The sequence below is a fragment of the Talpa occidentalis genome, unplaced genomic scaffold (genome assembly GCF_014898055.3).
Source record: "Talpa occidentalis isolate TD23 unplaced genomic scaffold, MPIMG_talOcc4v2.1, whole genome shotgun sequence".
Classification (NCBI taxonomy): Eukaryota; Metazoa; Chordata; class Mammalia; order Eulipotyphla; family Talpidae; genus Talpa; species Talpa occidentalis.
In genome coordinates, this window is record NW_026555331.1 from 139,266,862 (window position 1) to 139,288,644 (window position 21,783).

Here is a 21,783-nt window from a genome sequence, read left to right on the forward strand (position 1 = left end):
AAGTTCTATTGGAAGTGCTGCCATAGAATTCTTGAGAATTCTTAACTGAGCCTCTCTTTTTCTTTTGCTCTGGCTCTGGCTCTTTCTTTCTCTCTTCTCACTTCTAAACCAAATAGAAGGATAGTTGCCTTTTTCTGAGTGACTTAAAATGATGCTTTTGAAAAAGAAGATGCTGGGTTCTTTTGGTGACTAACACCATTCCCACTTTTTTCTTTTAAATTCCTGAGCTATTGTTTACTAGCCCATTCTTTTATTTCTATTTCTACTAAAGCTGGACGTTACTTGGGTGGAAAGCGTGATTGCTTTCTTTTCGAGGTCCTTAAGCCCTTTGCTGATGTTACTGTCTGAGAACCCCCAAAGCCAGGCTTCAGGGAGAGATTGGCATGTCTGAACAGCTGAACCACGAAATAATGGAGTAGGTCTGGCGGGTGTGGGGCAGGGCACTCTGTCAATGAAAGAGCTCCCCTCTCTGCACACACAGCTAGCTAATTGGCCATTCTGGGAAAGTATGGACGGGGAGGGGGGCTGCTGAGAATCGCCGGTGACAGTTAAGTGGCCTTTTGTGGACGTCCTCTGCTGAACAACTTTGTTGGATTTTCTGTTAGATTCATCACTTTTCATTCAGGCATCATCTTTTGCTTTCTCCTTGCAATATGACTGCTTTGTGTGCTGGCCTCTGCTTTATTCCCACTCTTCCCAGACCGTAAAGGGGGCTGTGCAGGGCTTCCAGGCTGGAGAAATTGACTCTGCTGTCTGTGGAGAACAATCATAATGACCGAAGTGACCTTCACGTCTAGCAGGAAAGCACCACCTACGCCAGCATTATGGTGACCACCTGAAGACAGACAAAAGGGAATCTTCACTGAATTCCTTCTCAGACAGTATCTATTTCCTTTGTTCTGCTCTCCATTCTCTTCTCTTGCCCTTCTCCCCATGGCAACTGCAGTACTGACCTAAGCTGCAGCTGTGACTAAGAGTTAATGCTTCTGAAATAATAATACGTTACATTTTTGCAGGCTTTGCCAAGTCAATTCACCCAAGCTGTCTCATCTAATAGCCCCCCAAAACCCTGTGAGGTAGGGAGGGGAGGGATTATTAATACCATTTGACTGATGAGTAAACTGAGATTTAGGGGTATCATGGTAATGGCCCTAGATCTCTTAGACAGGAAGTGAGCACCTTCACAGCCTCTCACCCCTGCTTTCTGTCAGTGGTGTCCACACTCTTGTGTGTCAGGAGGATACGGCCCGGGGAGGGGGTGGGTGTTGGGGAGAAGGAGAGTAGAAGAACAGATAAATGAGGAGGGAGGGAACAGTGGTTTCCCTGGGCCTCTCGAGTCGCTCATCGTTCTCCAGAGAAGGGAGGTTTGAGGCTCACAAGAGGCTGGCCCAGCAAACACCCGGGGAGACAAAAAAAAGAGTGAAGGGCCTTGTCTTCTTCTCTCTTTCCTTTTTCCCTGTCCCCTTTCCCCGGGAGGATTCACCTAGAAGTGGGGAGGGGTGGCCCCAGCTCTCCCAAGGCCTGGCGTGTGGGAGCCACACACTGGGTCTCCCCATGCCTCCCCTTTGGAGCCTGATACCCATTGTTGGACTGGGTTTGCTGGCCCTTAGGTGCTGTGCTGTCCTGAGGTCTGGGCCATGGCTGTGTGCCAGGAAAGCCCCTGAAGCTCGCCTGGAGGAAGAAGCATGCAGAGCACCCCTGGACGAGGCCTGGGGCCTGGCCTGGCCCCTGTGAGCAGGCAGATGCTCCTGGTCTGCAGCTTTCTCCTGGCAGCCGCTTGGGGCCAGATGAATTTCACAGGGTGAGTGGCTGCTCCGTAACGGGAGGGAGGACAGCGGGCTAGGGGGCCAATTGTCCCACGGGGGTCCTGCTGGGCCAAGCGAGGTGGCACAGGGAGTCAGGACTGAAGACACTACCGGCTCAGACGCTCACTCACATGCTAATGGGCAGGACAATCACCAGTTCTATGGCCCCTAAATCCAGAGTTCCCCATCTGGGGGTCTCTGGTTAAGCCTTTAAGGCTCCAAGAGACCCTTGGAACTACATGTAACTATTTTGTTCATAGCTTTCCTCAGATTCTTCAAGAAGTTAGAGGGACTATCCCCTCATAGATAGATATGACATTGTCCTCTCAATACAACAGGTGCTGGGACCTACCTCAGGCATCTATGGACGCGATTTCTCAGCCCCCTAGAGACCTTGGTGGTCACTACTCCACACAGGAGTAGGAAGGGCATAGTCTTAGAGAGGGGGTTCATTGGCCAGCTGGTCTCAGCCAGCTAGAAAGAGGGCCAATGCCAGGCATCAGATCCCAGAGGTCACCCCACAATCTCCTCAGTTACTCTACCTCCCACTAGGACTGGAGTCTCTCAGCACCCCGCACCCCCAATCTATAGTGAAGCTGATCCTTTTTCCATGTCCTTAGGCTCTTGAAAGAAGGTAGGAGGGGGCGTGGAGTTCAGACAGACCATGGCCTTGGGTCTTTGTGGGAAGGGCATTTGGGGCTCCCTGTATCTAGTCCTTTTTCTCTTTTATCCTTTGCTCCCCCCTCTTCCATCCTCCACTTTCCCTTCTCATCTTTCTTTCTCTGTCTTGGTGTTGGCTTCGGATGTGTCAGCGACACTGACAGGCTCCTCTAGACCCTGGTGGGCTGCTGGGCAGGAGAGGACTTGTGTGCTTTCCCCCGCAGCAAGCCCTTCTGCTTAGGGGCCCTGCCTCCTGGTGTCAGGGTGGCTCCCAGCCTTCCTGCCAGGTTCCCTAGCCTGGCCCCTTCTCCCCTGCCCTCCTCCGAGCGGACAGCCGGTTCCAGGAAGCCCTCACAACAGCTCAAGCTCCTCCCGTGTCTTTCCAGAGACCAGGTTCTTCGAGTCCTGGCTAAAAATGAGAAGCAGCTTTCTCTTCTCAGGGATCTGGAGGGCCTAAAGCCCCAGAAGGTGAGGAGCCCCCAGAACTGTGCACGTTCGGCCCCCTACCTCACAGAAGCTTGCATCTTTGGCTGCCCCCAGGCCCCAAACCTGCCAAAGAGCTTCCAACCCTGTGGAAAAATCAAACGCGGCTCCTCTTCAGAAGAGGTGGGGAACACTTGCCCAGAGGGTGGGCGGCCCTCCCTGGCTTTCCCTTCCCTTCTGGATTGGGGGCTGCGGAGCAGACCCTGTAACAGGGCTGAGCTGGGGGACTCTGGAAACAGCTGGAATACCCTAAGGCCACACGGGAGGTGCACACATCTCTGGGTGGGATGCCCCGGGGCACGCAGCCTGGACCCATCTGCTTCCCAATTGGAATGGCTTAGCTTGGCAAACCTGTGTTTTATTTGGGTTCATCCCTGTCAGCCCGAGCATTTGCTTCCAAGAACATTTGTCCTCTGCAAGTATCCCACAATGGAAACATTTTCTTCAACTACTATAATAGAAGGGTTTTGTTTGAGAGCTGTTGAAACACCCGCTATTTCTGGCCGTGACCCAAAGCCCAGCATCCTGCGTGCCCCCATCTGCCAAGACCCACAACACTCCATCATAATCCTCCCATGTTACAAATTGAGAAACAGACAGCATTTGTATGGTTTGGGGATTCAGATGGGGCCTCTTCTGCTTCTCCTGGGCTTGTGAGTTGGCGATGTCTCCCTCTTCTGACCGGGGTTCTTGTCCGTATTCATGTCCCAGAGGATGTTTTGGGTTCTCTGGAACCTGGCAAAGTTTCAATGTGTGAGTGAGGCTGGGAGGTGAAGGTGCTTGAAATTAGGGGAAGAAACTCAGTGACTGGGGGAATCTTGTGTATCCTGGTGTTTCTACTTGGCCGTAGGGCTTGAATCAGGGAGCTGGGGCAACTTTAGCCCCTTTCATGGTGTAAGAGAAGACGGCCTGGCTGTCCAGGGGGCCGACAGGAGTGTGTGTAAGGACATGGGATACACGCACTCACTTTTCTTTCTCTGTGGATAAGGTGGACTTCTGGCGTGGCCCAGCCAGGCCCAGCCTCCCTGTGGATATGAGAGTATCTTTCTCGGAACTCAAAGATGTCAAAGATTATCTGGATTCTCACGGCCTTGCTTACAGCATCATGATAAAGGACATCCAGGTGAGGTCCCGCTCCGCCATGGAGACTGAGGTCCCCCCTTCCATACTCCTTTCTGGTTTGGGCCCAACACGGAGGGAGATCATCCAGGCCTAAATGTGGGACGTCTTGTATCTGGAGTTCCCGACGCATCTCTGTGAACCTGTCGTGGAAATAATGAAACCTCATCCTTCTCAGAGGAATGTGAATCTGGGGCCGAGTTGGGGAGGGTCTCATCGTGTGGTGATGGCAAGGTGGCTTGTGGACAGTCCTCTTAGGGGGGACACAACAGAAGGTGGAGGAAGGGAGGCAGCAGGGGAGAACAGGCTGCACGTCTACCCCTGCTTTCCCGGCAGCTCCCCCATCTGTCGTCTCAGCCATCTTATACCAGGGCCCTTGTGAGCACTGCGGTGGCTCCCCTGACCTCTGCCTCCAGGCACTTCTCCGGGACTGGCGGCTGCAGCCCCACCCTGGGTAGGTAGAGGAGAGCCTCCATCCTGGGCATCCCTATCTCCCTCCCCATCACCACTGCACCTCACAGGGTCTCTGCTGAGGGTCATGGAATTCTATTTCGATTGTCCTATCTGCAAGGATATCCCAAGGCAGGGCTCTCCCTCCTTCCTAAAGTGATTCTTTTGGGTTCCGCTCAGCGGTTCAGCTCAGTCTGCACCCCTGGGCAGATGCTGTTGAACACCGTGTACCTGCAGAACCTGCAGAACAGACTGGATCCCAACCATGTGGTGCTGCAGCTAACCTCCAAGTGTGGGAACAGTCTCCTGGAGTGCGCACACTTGACACTGCGGCGAGGGAGCACTCCCTTCCCATGCACACAGGGCTGGGGCGCTTAGGTCCATTCAAAGATCTTTCTCCCTCATCAGGCACATCTGTTTCCCACTCAACATGTCAGGGTGGGCTATTTCTCTCATTGAACCCCCCACAAACAAAAATGGGGCAAATCCCACAGACAAGAGAGGCCACCACATCAAAAGAACTAGAACTCAATTCTCAGTTTTAGCCTCTGCCCGCATTTTGAAGTTTGCCTTTCCCTACTTCTGCCCCACCCTGGAAAGCCTGCAGCATTTGGCAAACAGACATCAAGAGGTCTCTGAGAATTTTCTGTTGATTTCTGCACATCAGGGCCCCCAAGGCACCTCTGAGTCTCCCCCTGGGGAGCTGGTCGTAAGCGTTCTCCTCAGCCTGTCCTCTCCTGGAATCCCGGGAGAGCAAGGAGCTGGGGAGAGCTTTTCACTCCTCTCAGTAAACTGTCCTGGACTCTAACCTCGCCAGGCAGGATTTTCACCAACAGCTCGGGCTGTCTGCTGCTCATCAAGCTCCGACTGTCATCCTTGAGATCACATTTTAGCTGAGAGCGGGGGGTGTGGGGAAGCTGCTGTGTGGACTCATCTGTGGTGATGATGGGGGAAGGTGTCCAGGGAAAGAAAGCTCCGAGGCGCTAACAGGAGGGAAGGGCTTTGGCCCCTCAAGATGCTGGCCTCCGGTCTAATGACTCAGTTACTGATTGCCTCGCAGGCCTGGTCTCTCCCTGTCTCTGCGCCTCCTCAGTCCAGTATTTGGCTTGTTGTCTCCTGTGGGGTGGACCCTTAAGAGCTGTCTGCTGGGTGAACGTCCCCTTGGCAGGAACAGGAAACACTCACCTAGAGAGAAAACTTCCCCATAGGTTGGGCTTTGTCTCCAGAGCCCCTTCCCCAGAGCTCCTCGAGGATGGCCCAGGATGGTGCTCATGGTCTCTCCTCACACCCCAACACCTACTCTAGGATCTGCCGCTTCTAGGGACTTAATGGCTGTTAGCCAAACTAATGGACGTGAGAAGGAAAGGAGCGAGAACAGGGTGTGTGCTTGCTGGGACCAGGCTGAGAGGGGTGTGAGCACCTCATGGCTCCTTTTCACTTTAGCCAGAGTCACCGGGAGAATTTGGGGGCTCCCATCCCCCTTTGTCCCCATCAGAGAGGGATGCTTGAGATAAAACAGGGGGGTTCATTCATTCTGCCCATAGAAGCAGGTCCCTACTGTGTGCTGGGTTTGGGCCAGGGGCTGAAATGCTACAGACAAGTGACCGTCCCTGTCTCCAGGGGAGCCGGGGGGTGGGGGCTGGGAGCGTGGCGGAGAGTAAATCAGTGATGACAATGGAGTGGATGAGTGCGCTGATGGAGTGGAGCGGGTTGCTATGGGAGCGAGTACAAGAGGCACCGCGCGGCTCTGAGAAGGCGGTAATTGCCAGTGCTGGCTGAAGAGCTGCTGGGGGGGCCTGGCAGGGGAAGGGGTGCCCCTCCCCTTGGGGATAAGGCCGGACCAGATCACAAAGGGCATCCTCCACGGGGTGAAGAGGTCGAGGTTTTCTCCCCCAAACTCTGGGGGAGCCATCAGAGGACGCTGACTTGATCAGATTAGCATTTACGAATCCCTCTGACAGTGACAATGTTGAGTGGGGACAGGCGCGGGGAGAGGCTGACAGGCAGGAGGGTGGTGAGGAAATTGCGGTGGGCCAGGCAAGAAATTATCAGATCCTGAGTGAGCTCTATTTGCATTTAATTTTTCTTCACCTCCTCGTATCCCCCCCACCCCGAGTCCTTTAGTTTTTTTTTTTTTTCCCTGGGATGAGTCGCCATGGAAAAGCTTCACTTGAGCAATCAGCTCTGTGGATTTTAATGGCTTTTTTCTGATTACAAAATTAATAAATATTCATGTTCGATAATTAGGAAAATAGGGGAAAGCACAAAGAAGAAAGCAAAAAATCACCCATGCTCTGACCATCGAGGGCAAAATACAATTTCGCGTAAATATTGCTTTACCCATTTCCCCCTCTCTCCTGGATCATTCCCATTAGCATAATATGGAGTTATTTCTCTCAACTTAAAAAAATCCCCTCTTCACCCCTCCCCTCCCCCTGTCCCCCAGCATCACCCCTTTCTCCCCATCCCCCTGGAGTAAAATGGGAGACACTGACTCCACTCACCACCTCTGTCTCGCCCCAGGCCCAAGGGCCCACTGTCCCTGGACAATGTCACACACAGCTCCCGGGTCCAGCCCAGTTTCAGCTCATTGTTCTGTCACCTTTCAGCACAACTGATGTCTCTTCTTTCGGCTTCCGGGACAGCGGACGGCTGGGGTGACCCCCTCTAGCTGGCTGCTCCTCTGCATTTGCCTTTCTGAGCGACTCTGCCTGTGGACTCTTCCTCCTCCTCTGTAATGATGGTGGGGGATACCTCCTAACTCCTGAGTGTTCCCATACTTGCAGCTCCAGTCAGCCCCCCTCTCTCCTGGACTCCAGACTCAGAGCCAGCCGCCTAGGTAATGTGTCCTCCTGGGTGTCTCAAGCTCTGCTGGCCCGCGACCTGCTTGCTTCTCCACTGCCTTCCCCACCTCAAGAAATACCAACACCACCCTTTGGGTCACTCAGATGAGAAAGCTGGAGTCATCCTTAACCCCTTTCTCACATCCTACAGCCAACCCACCAGCCAAACCCATCAGCTCTACCTTCATGGATATACGTCTTCTCACACCTTGACTGTCACCCGGCCAGCACGCCATCAACCTTCCCCTGGATCATTCCAGTGGGGGGTTCTGAATACTGTCCCTGGTACCACCCTTACCTCCTTACTGCCCTGTCTCCAAACAGCAGCCAGAGGAGCTTTTTGAAAGTACGTGTGTCCAGTGACGTTACTCTACTTAAAACCCTCCATGACTTCTCGATTCACCCAGAGTAAAAGTCCTTAAAATGCCTCTAAATTTCTTTCTACCCTACACCTCTCCCCGCATCACTGACTATTTTCTCCTCGATCGCTGGAATATAGGAATATAGGAATATCAGCTAGATATTCCTCGACCTAATCTGACACGTTTCTACCTCAGGGCCCTTGACTAGGCTCACACCTCAGGGCCTTTGCACTTGCTGGTCCTCAGAGCTGGAATGCCATTCTGAAGGTACCTGTATGGTTTCTTCACTTGCTGCTTTCAAAACTTTATTCATGTCACCTTTTTATTTTATTTTATTTTTTTATTTTTTTTTTTTTAGATTTATTTATTTATTTATACAAGCAGTGGGTACAGTCAGAAGCGCGGGAGGGTGAGAGAATTCACCAGAGCCAGAGCGGGGAGCAGAGCAGGCAGAAGGACCGAAGTACACTGCTGAGGGGAGCAGCGGGCGGCAGGAGAGGTCTGCGCGCCATGTGGGACCCTCCTCCGGTGGCCGGGGAGCAGCCGGGGATCGAACCGGCGCTGCAAGGCTGCGGGCAGCTTGGCAACCCCGCGCTCAACCGCTGCGCCACCAGGGAGGCCCACCTTTTTATTTTAAATTGTACCCTTCTCTCCTTCCTCCCTCTCCCCTTTCCACTGCTTCTCTTTTCCTTTTGGTACTTACCACTTTCTAATATTCTGTAGAATTTGTTCAGCACTTGTCAGCTCATTGTCTGTCTCCCCTGCCAAGCTCCGTGAGGGCAGGCAGTTCTGTTTTGTTGGACACCATCTCTATCCCACTCGCCAGGCAGCCGTTCCACCCCTCACTGCAACGAAAATGCCCTCGACGATGTCATACCTAGCTCCTGGGTGCTCAACAAACACTTGTTTGCTGAATAAAAGAAATTAAACTAGTGGAACTGCTGTGTTCTGGGGTGGGGGTAGGTGCAGCTCTGAGGAGGACAGGACAGATAGGTTGGGAGAGCGAGAAGGCAAAGGAAGAAAGAGACAATTGTGAGCAAGAACCTCAGGGGTGAGTCTGGCTGTCCCAGGGGGCCAGGTGTTAGGGGGAAAAGGCGGTCCCAAAGCTAATTCCATACAGGCTTTGTGGACCCAGGTCAAAGCCAAAGACACTGGGAACTCCAAATCCCATCACCACCAAAGGGAAGGTGGCTGGGACCTGAGGGTGGGGTTAAGCAGCCAGGTGGATACAAAAGGCAGACACGTGGGCTTTGGGGCTCTCTCCATTTTGGGGCGCTCGGCCAGCGCGGAGCCTCCGGCCAGCTCTGGGAGTGACTTTGGGTTTCCAGGTCGTCGGATCGGGGTTGCTCTATAACACAGGGACAGGAAAAGGACCCTCCATCGGGAGGGGCAGCCTGACTGTATCCCCACGTGACCCTTAATGCGGAGTCTGCCTTGGGAGTCCTCCTGACACCACCTTCCCGCTGGAGAAAGCCAGGTGTCCAGATCACACCGTGTGATGATTATTCCACCAGAGTCCTGGAGTCACCCCAACCCCAGTCACCCCAACTGCTGTCTTGTCACTGGCATCTTCATAGCTGGCGTTTACCGCATGCTCCGCAGTGATCTAAGCATTTTGTGTGTACTAACCCTTCCAGTCCTCACGGGAACACGGTAAAATAAGTGCTAAAGTGTGTGAGAACATGACCCCCATTATATGAGGGGAAACTGAGGCACAGAGAAGTTAGTCATTTGCCCAAGGTGCTGACGGCCTCAGGATTTAATCTGAAACTGCCTGGTTCTCTGCTCCTGTGCCATCCGCCTCCTGGGTGGTCATCACTGCTGTTTGGGTGTTTTAACTGTTTTCTGGGCAGTGAACACACAGTTCAGCCTGGGCCTCAGGGGGGCTTTCATTCTAACAAGGGGGAATGTGCTGTCGCCCTTCAAGAATGCTTGGATTGTACTTGCCACCCGCCATGAGCTGTTACTACGAATGTTAAGCCTGGATGATACGGCAGGGACCTACCCGGAGAGGTGCCTGCTGGCCGCAGGGAGTGGGGGAAGAGCCCATGTGTCTGTGAGCGGCGGCCTGTGAGCGGCGGCCATTTTACCGTCTGTGGAGTTCAGGCCTCAACATCATCCTCAGGGTCCCCCGTCTCTCCCCCACTAAGGAAGTGCTGATCTTTGCTTAATGTCCCCATCCTTCCTCATCCCTGTCATAAATTAATTCACACCAAGGTATTACTTTCCCTGTCAGGTTATGGCTTCCAGGGAGGCAAATGGCTTACGTCTGAGGTTTTTTTCTTCTTTCTGAGCAGCCTGACAGGACTGTAATTAGGCATTCCTGAGCCTGTGGCAAGATGCGTGCTCAGTTCTCCCATCCCCTTCCCTCAGCTCCGTGAAGGGAGCAAACGTGTGTATTTTTCAGGCCAGGGCAGATTAATATTCCTGGAATTGGGGCGCAGCTGCGAGGGCTGAGCATTCCCAATTTGTAAGCAGGCGTCATATCCATTCACAAGGCTGCTAGGGTGTTTGGAAAGTTATTTGCAGTTTGGTGCCGACTTCCCATTTGCCTCCAAGCTGTTCTGAGGAACAAAGGACACCCCCCTCCTTGGGAGCTGTCTTCCTGTGGGTGTCCCTGGGCTGTGTGGGAAGAGCTAGGGTTTCTGGCCCTTTCTTCCCAGTTTCTCTCTGTCCTTCACATTCACACACAGCTCCGGATGCTCCTGTAGTCCTTAGGAGAGTAGACAGATGAAACTTGTAACTACATTACAGGCAGGACAGAGCTGGGGCCAGGCTGACCCTCACTTGGGGTGTCCTGGCCTGGCCTGCTCTCTCCTCTGCAGCTGCTCTTCACAGCTGGTAGTGGGCAACCAGCACTGCTGGGCACACATTGGTCATGGAGGCCTGTTGAGATTCCCATGGATTTCCTGGGGAGAAGACAAATTCCCTTTGTTCCAGCTTCCCAGGGGGGTGCTTGTGCCAGCAGTGCTGAGGACTCCTCCACCATCTCTAACTTAACCAGCAATTCAGTTTTGCCCAAGTGCAATCATCCCCAGCCTCTCCAATTCATCCCGCAAACGCTGCAATTACAATTGCCTAGCGCGTAGTCAGTGCTCAAAAAGGAAAGAAAATGAGCCTTAAACATCGATTTCCAGTCCCATTTTAAAATCTATAAACCAGAGGGTTGTGAGCCAGCTGAGTGGGGCAGCAGGGTGAGCGAGCCACGGGGCAGTGGCTGTGGCTGCTGCAAGGTGTGTGTGTGGGGGGGGGGGGGGGTGGTGTGTGTGTTTAAGGGGAGCTGGTCTCTTCCAAGCCCGGGACTAAAGGCTCCTTGGCTACAACTTCATTTCAGCCATCAGGGACTTTTGCCTTAGTTTTGGTATTACTAATTCATTTAAAAGATCTCACTCATTGAAGTAGTATAAACACATTGCCAAAACAGAATAGAGAAAAGAAATTGCTTAATCATAATCCTTCTATCCTAACAGGCATTTTGGTGTAATTTTTGGGCATTTTAATGTCTTGTTTTTCTATGCTTAGGGTACTTGCTTTTTCATTATTTTAAAATAGTTTTTAATTGCAAGACAAGTATGATGGATTTTTCAGCTATTTTTCAGCTATTGGTGTGACATTTTGCACACCTCTCTTTCTCTCTCTGCACACACACACACACGCGCACATACCTCTGTGTGTGCATGTTTGTTATTCTTGTTAGCCTTTAATTCTGATAGCTAACTAACGAAGGAACCCAAGGCAGGGAGCGAGGGTATCTGGTTTGTAGCTCACCTCTGCCCTTGGCTAACTTTGCCATTAAATCTCTTTACCTCTCCAGTGTGCTTTGTCTCTCCAACATGAACTGTTCATTCCTGCTCTGTCATCTGGCATGTGGCTGGATCAACTGAGACAATGAGGATAAGAATCCTGTAAACTGACAGACTCTGGCCTAAGTCAGATGTCATCAAGACTTACTTGTGACCCAGGGTTGTAAACCAGAGTGACTCTGGGTCGAGGCCTTGTTTTCCCAGACCCAGGGTACAGAGGGGCCCGGGTAGACCCACACTGGACAGTCAGCTCCTGAAAAAGGGCGCCTGCCCATTTGCTGAGTGTCAGGCTGGGAAATGTGTCTTGGGATGATCAATGCTGGGATGTGTGGGTGTCGAGCCAACCCAGGCACCGTGCTGCCCTCACTATGGTTGGTGGCATGTACCCCATGAAGACTGAGTGCCAACTCCAGGCTGGTGCTCAAGGACATAGTTCTGGCTCACCTCTACTCTGTTTAAGAGGCAGTTAACATGGTGAGTGAACGGATGTTGACACATAAATCACAGTAATTTGGACTGACTTTGTCCACACCTGGCTTTCCAGATGGCTTGGATACCAAGCGTCTAGGCACTTGCTGGGGGTAGAGTTAATGTTGAGGGTCAATGCACATGGTCCAGCGTGGGCCTGGGCTACGTGGAGTGTTCATGGAGGGCAAAAGCAAGTTTGGCAGCAGACCACAAGCATCTTTCCAGAACACTTTCATATCCATCACTGCATTTTATTCTATCAGTTGGGCAAGACAGAGATAATTGTCCCAGTTTTTAAGCTGAAGACACTAAAGCCAATTTTCCATAGCAAGTTAGTGGTGGTGGCAGACACGGAACTCAGCTCTCCAGACTCCTTGTCCTGTGTCCTTGGGAAGTGGTGGCATGAATGCCAATGGTCAAGTGGAAGAACCATCCGGCAACCCGGTGTCTCCCCTGCTGTCTGGTTTGCTCGTGGTGGCTCAGTCTCCCGGGATCATGCAGTTTTTGTGTACAGCTGAGTCTGGGCTCCAGAGGGGCCTGGTTGGCCCAGGCTTCCCCTTCCTTCTAAAACATGCTCCTCTCTCCTAGGTGCTGCTGGATCAGGAGAGGGAAGCCATGGCCAGGTCCCGCCGGCTGGAACGCAGCGCCAGCAGCTTCAGTTACTCCTCTTACCATACCCTGGAAGAGGTAGGTCTGTCCAGTTAAGCTCGGGGTTTTGTTGTCCCTCTGGGCCCTAAGGGACAGAGGCACTTAAGCAGAGACCAGTGAAGAGCCGTGGGTTGCTGAGGAGACTGTGGGACACTTGGGGCAGGCTAAGCAGACACTGGGTGGAGGGTTCTTAGGTAGGACAGTTTCAAAGAGGTCCAAAGGCCGGGATCCTGAAAGAGGGCGCTGAGGGGCAGGAGTGCAGCCCACAGCGGTATGGTGCCAGAGTTATGGGCTCACTTGGTGGAGCCAAGGCAGGGACCCTCCACTGGTTGGAACAGCAGGTAGAGACTGCCTTCCTATCCAACCCTGTGGCTAGGGACGAGGGGTCTTGACCTCACCACAACTAGACCTGGTGTTAAGTGGCCCAGCCGTGGGTACTGAGGGTGGAAGGAGCAGGAAGTCAGCGCACTGAGAGTCATTTTGTAGAATAAAATAGAGATGCCTTCACTTGAAGAAAGTTCGTGATCACAGCTACAGCCAGCTGGGACAGGTGTGACTGATGGTGACTTATTTATAAAGAACATGTAAGCAGAACAGGCAAAGACCTAATACAGAAACTCGAGGCTCAGGGCCCATTTCCAAATAAAGGTTGAAGCCGTCCTCTCTATTATTGTCATGATTACTCTTCTCATTCCACAAGGCCTATAATGGAGGATTCATTTTCTTCCTTATATTTGTCAATTAAATTATGGGTATTGCATGAATAAGGGAGTGAATTAATACAGCCTGTCAATTTTTATTCATGTCAAAGATAAATAACCCTTCCTTTGAGGGTCTTAGAGTCTAAAAGGGAAAGGAAGACCTATGAGATCTGTCAAATGAATAGAACGGGTTGAGAGAGCATTTCCAGCTGAGAGAGACTTGCAGGTTGACTCTGGGGACTGAGTAGTCTCAGCTTTTGCTGTTCTCTCAGGCAAAGTCTTAGCCCTGCAAGGGGGTAGGAAACCTGGGAATGCAGGCTGACCAGAACTTGTTGTCCTATGTCCTGATTCTTGCAATTCTCAAGGTTCTTTTAGATCCTCAGGGGAAAAGGGGAGCATTAAGGAGAATGGGAAATATTCTGAGAGGTCCTGGGGTTTACCCCCTCCCTGCTTAATTACCTGTGTGATAAATTTCATTCCTTTCAGATATATAGCTGGATCGACAACTTTGTAACTGAGCATTCAGATATTGTCTCAAAAATTCGAATTGGCCACAGTTTTGAAAACCGGTCCATTCTTGTCCTGAAGGTAAATTTCTCAGAGTTGACCTCTAGACTCTATAGTTAGAGAGCCTCTGGCCTAAGATGGAGCTCATGTGGAGCTGTGGCTGGAGGGGAGTTTTAGGGAGAGAGGTATGTATACTCCTGTCCTGAGGTGACCCATGAGCTTTGGGATTGTGTCCAGGGACCCACCCTTGCAGGTGACAGTGTGACCCGGCATGTCCTGGGTCAGGAAGTAGGGGTGAGGATTGCTAAGGAGAGGGAACTGCAGAGTGACAGTCATCACCCTGGACTTGGGGTGTGAATGTGGGTGAGTCAACAGTCTTCCTGTTACCTTGATTGCATCATCTGTTAAATGGGACAAGAGGTGCATAGAGGCCTCATCTGCAAATGTCTGAGGTCATTTGGCTCAGGGAGCCCCACAGATAGGCCTGGGTCTACGGAGACACCTCCTAGTTCTCCATAGGGACCCACAGAGACAGAATTTGAGCAAACTTGGCAGCATCAGTGCCCTTGCTCATGAAGGAGCCAATATAGGTGAGAGTGTGGAGTCACCTCTCCTGCCCCCCAAGAAAACAAAATTCTTTGTATACACCCTAGTGAGCATTAGGAGAGTGGTGCACGCAAGCCTTGGCTGTCCATCTGTCAGGAGTACCTGCATTGCTGTTCTCAGCATGCCCTAAGGACCTTCTGAAGGGCCCAAATATCTCACCTAGGACCTGACTTTGCCAACCCCTGCTTCAGTTTTCCCCAGGGGCCACCCTTTATCTCTCTATACTGTCATCTAAGACCTCAGGGTGGGTCCTCGCACTGGCAGCTTCAGTATCCCTGGGAATTTGTTAGCGGGAAATCAGACCTCCCGAATCAGAATCTGCATTTTAGTGAGGTGCCTGGAGATTCATGAGCCCGTTAGATTTGGGAAGCATCAATCTAACACACACCCAAATCTGGGAAATTCTGTGCTTCTGACCAGATCACTTTGCTCTCCAAGAGCACCCTGGGGCTCTTGCTCAGGGACCTGCATGTACCTGCCCTCTCTCGGGCACCTCGGGCCACCCCAGGCTGTGAGGACTCAACTAGGGCCTCTTTGAGGCAGCCCAGGGGCAGCCCTGTGGTTGTCTTAGTTCAAACCTCTGTTTGGGGCCCGGTGCTTTTTCCCAGTTCAGCACGGGAGGTGTTCTGCGCCCAGCCGTCTGGATCGACACTGGAATTCACTCCCGGGAGTGGATCACCCATGCCACTGGCATCTGGACGGCCAAGAAGGTCAGCCTGGATGATGGGGGCTACAGCAGGGGGTGGGTTTTGCTCGACCACTTAAGGGCACCTCCAGTAGGACAATTTTCCTGGGTTTGTTTATTTTTTTTTGAAGATTTTATTTATTTATGCATCAAGAGCTGGGGTACAGGCCAGAGGTGTGGGGGTGAGAGGATCCACCAGAGACAGAGTGGGGAGCAGAACAGGCAGACTGACTGAAATACACTGCTGAGGGGAGTAGCAGGCGAGGCAGGAGAGGTCTGCTGCGCCATGTGGGTAGCTCTCTGGCTGGGGATCAAACTCGTGCTGCAGTGGCTGCGGACAGCTTCACTGGGTGCATCTTAACCCCTTTCACCACCAGAGAGGCCCCTTCCTGGGTTTGTTTAAACTCAGGGCACTCTCCCCCTCTTGCCCTGTGGAGCAGTTACCACAGGCTCTGGTTTCGTGCCTGTCTATCCTCTGCCTTGAGGTCATCTAAAATCCCCGGCTGTGGTCCTGTGAAGCTACTGCCTGATGACCTGATGACATCCTTGCCCACTACCAACTACGCACACGTCCTGCAGGGCCTCTCATCTCTCACCTGTACCCACTCTGCCTTTTCTTGCAGATTGTCAGTGAATACGGCAAAGACCGCTTGCTGACAAAGATACTGAATTCCATGGACATCTTCATGGAGATCGTAACCAACCCTGATGGGTTTGCTTTTACCCACAGCATGGTAAGGGGTCAGCACTGGGGGGCAGGGGAAAGTCATTGTGCTTTGGGAACCTGGGCTGTAGTGTCCTGGGGGCTCCTTGCTGAGTTCCACTGTGGCAGATGGGCTGCCTTGTCTTCGGCTCATCTCTTGTCCTCAGGCTACCCTCCCATGGCCCATGGAAGGCCACTGTTGGCAGCTTGTGCTCAGGCCTCTACCCATACCCCAACTTTAACCTCCAAGAGATGATCTGCAGCCTCAGCCCAGCCCCATCCTGTCCTCGAGATGCCTTCCTTTTGCCCCTCTCTGTCCTATCAGGTCCCTGCCCCCTTCCTAGGACAGGTTGACAGAGGCCCCCATCCTGGCAATGGGCCCAGTGAATGAAGTCACCTGTTCTGGGCTTTCTCAGAACCGCTTGTGGCGAAAGAACAAGTCCAACAGATCAGGGATCTTCTGCATTGGTGTGGATCTTAACAGGAACTGGAAGTCGGGCTTTGGAGGTATGGCAACCTGCTGGGCCCAGGGGCAGGGCTGGAGAAGGCCTTGAACTTTGGCACGTGTCCCACACAGTCCAATTATGTTGACTCTTAAGCTGGGAGGCAACGTAGTTAGCTAATGGGCGTGAGTCACGGCCAGGGGCAGGTGAACACATGCCCAGGGTTGGCTGTGGGCCCTGGGAGAGCTTGCACGTGTGTGTTAAATGTGTACAGTACGCCAGACCTCCGTGGGAAACAGCTCCTTGCATGGGAACTGACTGCAATTCGCAAATATGGCAAAGAAAGGCATAAGGAGGTACATGGTAGATTTGTTGGTTTTTCAAAGTTCAGAGTTGCTGGTGCTCTCCAAATGTCCTTAGCCTTTCCTGACGGGAGCATGCTCAATGCAAGAAGGTGCTTCTGAACTCACTCCTTGGGAGCTATGATCTGATATTTGCCCTCTGGGGAAGCCAGGATGATGGTTCAAATATAGAATAAGCCAATTCTATCATCAACACTGACTTGCGCCTGGTGGTTATTTTTGACCCAGTTCCTTTGTAGCCCTGGGCTACTGGGCTGTGTGTTTCTAGTTCTCCTGAATCCCTAATGTTCTTCCCTGGTAATCTCCCTCATCACGCCAGGGGCACAGGGACTGGATGGGGAAACTGAGGCCTCCAGAAAGCCCAGACACAAGTATGTGGATTTTGGGAATGTGGCAATTTGATGGTGGGCTGGGTTCTGCCAGGACAGTCTCTAGAGGCAAGGACTGCAGGCACAGCCCTCAGCCCCCAGATGTGGCCTCCACACCATACAGGGAATTGGGGTTTGGCTTCTTGGAAGATGTGCCATTGTTGTTGAAAAACAGTTCTATAGACAGGTGGCCCAGCCAATGAGATAGGACATTCTACACCTGGATGGATGCCCATCACTTTGAAAATGTAACTTCTTTGAATCTGTTCTCATTGAGTTGATCTCAAGCATTGGAGTGAGGCCCCCCAGTCCACAATGTGGGGGTTACCTAGAGTCTAGGGCTGTGTGAATAACAGCTTGTGCAAGGGGACAGAACACATAAAGTCAGGCAATTCTACCCCTCAACAACTAGGCGCTCAACAACTAGGCGCTCGCCCCAGGAGGACCCCTTGGAGCTGGCTGAAGTGTGTGCTCACAGACCCCAACACAGACCACCTCATGGAAAGACAAATCACCTCCTAAAGAAAGTAACTTTTGTGAATTTCATTCCAGGAAAAAAAACCTGTATATACACAGTGTAAAAAAAAATATATGGAAAAAAAGTCCAGAAGGGACAAAAAGCTCCCATAATCCCACTATCCAAAGATTACTGCTTTTAATAATTTACCGTGTCCTTCCAGAGATTTCCCCTTGCTACAAATTACATTTTTAGAGAAGGAAAAATAAATAGCTAATGAATCCATTAGCAGGTACTTGTGAAACAGGCAGGCTCAGAGGACTTTGGCTGTGAATGTCTGAGAGAGGCAGGCAGCTAATTCCCATTTGGTCAGGGGAAGATTAGTTTATTCTGCTTAGCTCAAACCAGAACTAATGGCCTGAAGTGTTTCTCCATATTTGGGCAAAGCCACCTGGTTGTTGGCAAGGGAACCGCTTTCCATGCGTGGGCTGCAAACGCAGACAAAGCTTTCAGCCTCCCCAGCCCCCCACCCCTCTGCTCATCTGTTGCTATTTGTCATTCATCAAGTATAGCAGGTGCAGAAACTCCCGGCAGACACAACAAACAAGGCCACTGTTAGGGGGGCCCGACTCCAGATTGTGGGGCTGCTTCTTACCCCTCACTCCTTGCAGGAACAACCCCTTCTAAACAGGGTCCCCACCCCAGGTGAAGACCTGCACACCAAGAGGTGTGTGCTCCCCAGTGACAGAATTGCCCCTGGCTCTGCCTGTGGCCAGAAATAGTGTGTGTCTGGGCTGGTGACTCGGGCGGGAAGATTTTGTTTATGGTTTATCATTGCATTAATTTAATTGCTACATAGTGAGTAATCTGTAGACCATCTCTCCCACCTACACCGCCCTCACCTGCACTCTTAGGGAGGACTGGTTTCCTGCAATCCTGAGCATCATCTCACCTGGTCCATGGGCCAACCCCTAGCTCTCAGCCAGCTGCTAACCTGGGGCTTAAAATGGGGGGCTCTGGCATCCTCTGGGGACTACAGAAGTTGGGAGGATTTCTGGCCCCTGGATTGGGCTTATGTACAATTATTTCGGGGAGAAGGTGCTAGAAGAAAACCTGGGCTGGCTCTTCCCCTAAGGGTCCCTAATCCCTAAATCTTGACCAGCCCGGCGCCCTAGAACATGACCTTTAAGGGGAGGAAAGCAGGAGAGGAGCAGAAGAGGAAAAAAAGAGATGGGTCCTAAGAATCTAGGATGAAATGGGAACAAACTAAATTGTGAACGGAACAGAGGCTGCGTTCCTCGTTGCCCTCTTCCCCAACTTAGGTGGCTAAGGAGAATTTTCAAAGACCTCTTTGCATCTGTGGTTTCCAGACCAACCTCAGTCCACTCAGGGGATCTATTATCTCTGTTTCTGGGCCCTTGAGCCCGTCAAATCTGGGGCCACAGCTGTGGCCAAAGGGCAGTGAACCCAACCCTTCCCATGACCATGGAGGGTCCGCAGAGAAGGGTCAGCTCAAGGGGTCTCTGCTCAGGGGAAGCCGGGTTGGGCGGGAGACCTAGCGTCGCCCCTAGTCTGCCTCTCCGATGGAACCACAGTTGGAACTGAATCAGAGGACAGGCCAAGGGAACTCCCACAGGGCCAGAGTTGCTGCCTCCCGGCCTGGCTACCACCTCCTGATGAATTAGATGGGGCAACACAGGGCTCACAAGCGCCTCTTCAGATATTGGTGGCCCAACACGGTGAACATTTATTTTTCATGCACATGAAGTCCACGGTGGGTAGGGCACTGCTCGGCAGCACTCTTCCCACGGTGTCAGAGGGACCCCGGACACCCCCTCCATCTAGACTTTTCCTTCCAATCACATGGCTAGAAGACATGGGGACAAACGCTTGATCTTGGACAAGAGACACATCGTTCCTGTCCCCACTCCGTGATCACACGTCGTCTCATGGCCTCCACCAAACTGCAGAGGAGCCGGGACATGTAGAGGAATCCTGGATACCCTGTGAACACTCAGGGTTTTTCCCAAAACTGGGTATTTTAACCCTTTGGGTGGTTTTATGTCACTTCCAGGAAATGGCTCTAATAACAACCCCTGCTCAGAAACTTACCACGGCCCCGCCCCCGAGTCGGAGCCAGAGGTGGCCGCCATGGTGAAGTTCATCACGACCCACGGGAACATCAAGGCTCTGCTCTCCATCCACAGCTACTCCCAGATGCTCATGTACCCTTACGGCCACTCACTGGAGCCTGTTTCTGACCAGGAGGAGTTGGTGAGATCGGTCACTCAGGGCTGGAGGTGGGGGGATCTAGCAGACTCCCAGAGGCCTCAGGTAATCCCTCTGAAATGAGGGTCTGGTCAGTAGATCTCCTGGTAGGAGTGGGGGCAGCTTGCTGTGCTCATGGGCGACCAGGTTCCAGCCTGAAGTGCTGTGTCACCTTCTCACGAGAACCTTCTACCCTTCCTAATCGCGGGGACTGAAGAGGGTGCCAGGCTTGGGGATCCCCCACTCCTCACCCTCTGGATGTCACCTTGCAGTTCAATCTTGCCAAGAACGCAGCACAGGCGCTGCATGAGGTCCACGGAATCGAGTACGTTTATGGCAGCATCAGCACCACCCTCTGTGAGTGAGCCTCCCGCTGACACCGCTTCAAGCCCACAGCCGCCAGGGCTGGCGGTGCAGCTCCTGGCTGGCTGGCAGCCCTGGATGGTCACAGGGCACTGCTCTAGATCTAGCTGATTCCCACCTCAGACTAGAAGGGTGTGAGTGGAGGTACCCAGAAATGGGCAGCGGTTGCTTTGCAGCATCAGTTAACACAGAGCTGATCCCTGGCTTCTTGCAAAGTTCCTTGAGGGGCGAGATCCTAAGTCTGCTGGCCTCAGGGAGCTTTCTTTTGAGGGGGCAGAGTTTGGGCTGGGTAAGCAGCAGGTGGCCCAAGTCAGAGTCTGTGCCGGAAGTTTGATATGGTTTTTGGTGGGGGGATTTGGCCCCAAGGACCTACCCAGGATACATCTGTGCCTTGTGCCCACACCCTGTTTTTCCTGTTGGGGCACTTCTTTGTCCTTTGCTTCCAGATGTGGCCAGCGGGATCACTGTGGACTGGGCCTACGACCATGGGATCAAGTACTCCTTCAGCTTTGAGCTCCGGGACACCGGGCAATACGGCTTCCTGCTGCCCGCCTCCCAGATCGTCCCCACCGCCCAGGAGACGTGGCTGGCGCTTCTGACCATCATGGAGTACACCCTGAAACACCCCTACTAGCCGCACTACTGAGGGAGGAGCAAGAGGGTTTGTCCTCTCCCAAGGCCTGGGGCTCCTCCTGAGCCTCATTTAGGCAGCCCTACCCCAGACCCCAGCCCTGATCCCTTAAATAAAAGAATCTTTGAACAGGCTTGGTGGCCTCTGGGGTGGCTTGGCTGCCACCCCTTTGGGCTCAACACTGAGGAGGGGTCAGGACAACTTGAAATTCCTGGGAAGCCGCGTGGCCCCTGGGTACGCGGGACAATGAGGGACGTACGACGTGTCCTCCCCGCGGTCATGTTCTCAGGGCTCAAACAGCTAACTCCCCCTCTGGGAGCTGCTGATGGACACATGGCCTCCACAGTATTTACCATTTAAGATGACCCCAAAGGGGAAAGTTTGAGCTAAAGGATAGCTTTCCATGAGGGGGGAGCCAGGTCTCAATGGGCCTACTTCATTTCCCAAGCGGGGTCCATTTCAGAGGCCCCACTTAAAAGACTCCACTTATCCCAGAAACCCAAGTGAGCTGCTCACCGTCTCCTTCTGGGCATCCTTGCAGGCCCCCTGGTCTTGGGTGGGGGACGGACACAGCAGAGCTCCACAGCCAAGAACACATGTACAGGAAAACCCTCTTCTCTCCCGGGGGTCGTCACGGCTGGCCTGCTGGGCGGTCCGCCAGGCCATGCACTAAGTGAGCACTTTGTCTAAGGGAAAGTAGGGGAAACATTTTGGAGATACCAAAGGAGGTGCCCCCCCCCAACCCTCAAGTTTCTTGTACGTTGGTCTTCCCCCTGCAGGGCACAGAGCACAGGGTTTTATTAAAAATCATAGAAAGGGAAGAAAACAGGATGAAGGTGACTACAACAGTGGGGGAGGCTGGTTATCCGTCCCCAAACTATTCTGGGAGTGAGGGGCTGCCTTAGCACTTGCCTAGAGCAGTGTGGTCTGCAGACCACAGGCACCAGCATCCCCTGGGAGCTTGTGGGCAATGCCAAGTCTCAGATCCTGACCTACTGAGCCAGAATCTCTGGAGAAGGGACCCAGGTGATTCTAATGCCAAGTTGGA

At 52.6% G+C, this 21,783-nt stretch overlaps 1 protein-coding gene across 5 annotated transcripts; it reads left to right on the forward strand.

Moving 5' to 3' along the window:
• Nucleotides 1–38: 38 nt before the first annotated feature.
• Nucleotides 39–20,863, forward strand: CPA5 (carboxypeptidase A5). 5 transcript variants are annotated; one of them, XM_054692668.1, is made up of 13 exons: nt 39–881; nt 1,017–1,076; nt 1,611–1,801; nt 2,852–2,933; nt 3,937–4,071; nt 12,582–12,680; nt 13,829–13,930; nt 15,064–15,165; nt 15,764–15,874; nt 16,260–16,350; nt 19,548–19,747; nt 20,014–20,098; nt 20,551–20,863. In XM_054692668.1, exons 3-13 carry the CDS (start codon nt 1,686–1,688, stop codon nt 20,736–20,738), a joined length of 1,311 nt encoding a protein of 436 aa, XP_054548643.1. In that variant the 5' UTR covers nt 39–881; nt 1,017–1,076; nt 1,611–1,685; the 3' UTR covers nt 20,739–20,863. The 5 variants fall into 5 exon arrangements, with proteins under 5 accessions (XP_054548643.1, XP_037369065.1, XP_054548642.1 ...); XM_037513168.2 differs by having other exon boundaries at nt 1,058–1,076; XM_054692667.1 differs by having other exon boundaries at nt 39–415; nt 701–1,076.
• The last annotated feature ends 920 nt before the right edge of the window (nt 20,864–21,783 follow it).

Excerpts from the sequence above, each read along its gene's own strand:
- CPA5 (XM_054692668.1), top strand. The coding sequence starts at position 1,686 with ATGCAGAGCACCCCTGGACGAGGCCTGGGGCCTGGCCTGGCCCCTGTG. Across the intron at positions 4,072-12,581 it reads TCATGATAAAGGACATCCAG|GTGCTGCTGGATCAGGAGAG; the intron begins GTGAGGTCCCGC and ends CCTCTCTCCTAG. Across the intron at positions 16,351-19,547 it reads CTGGAAGTCGGGCTTTGGAG|GAAATGGCTCTAATAACAAC; the intron begins GTATGGCAACCT and ends TGTCACTTCCAG.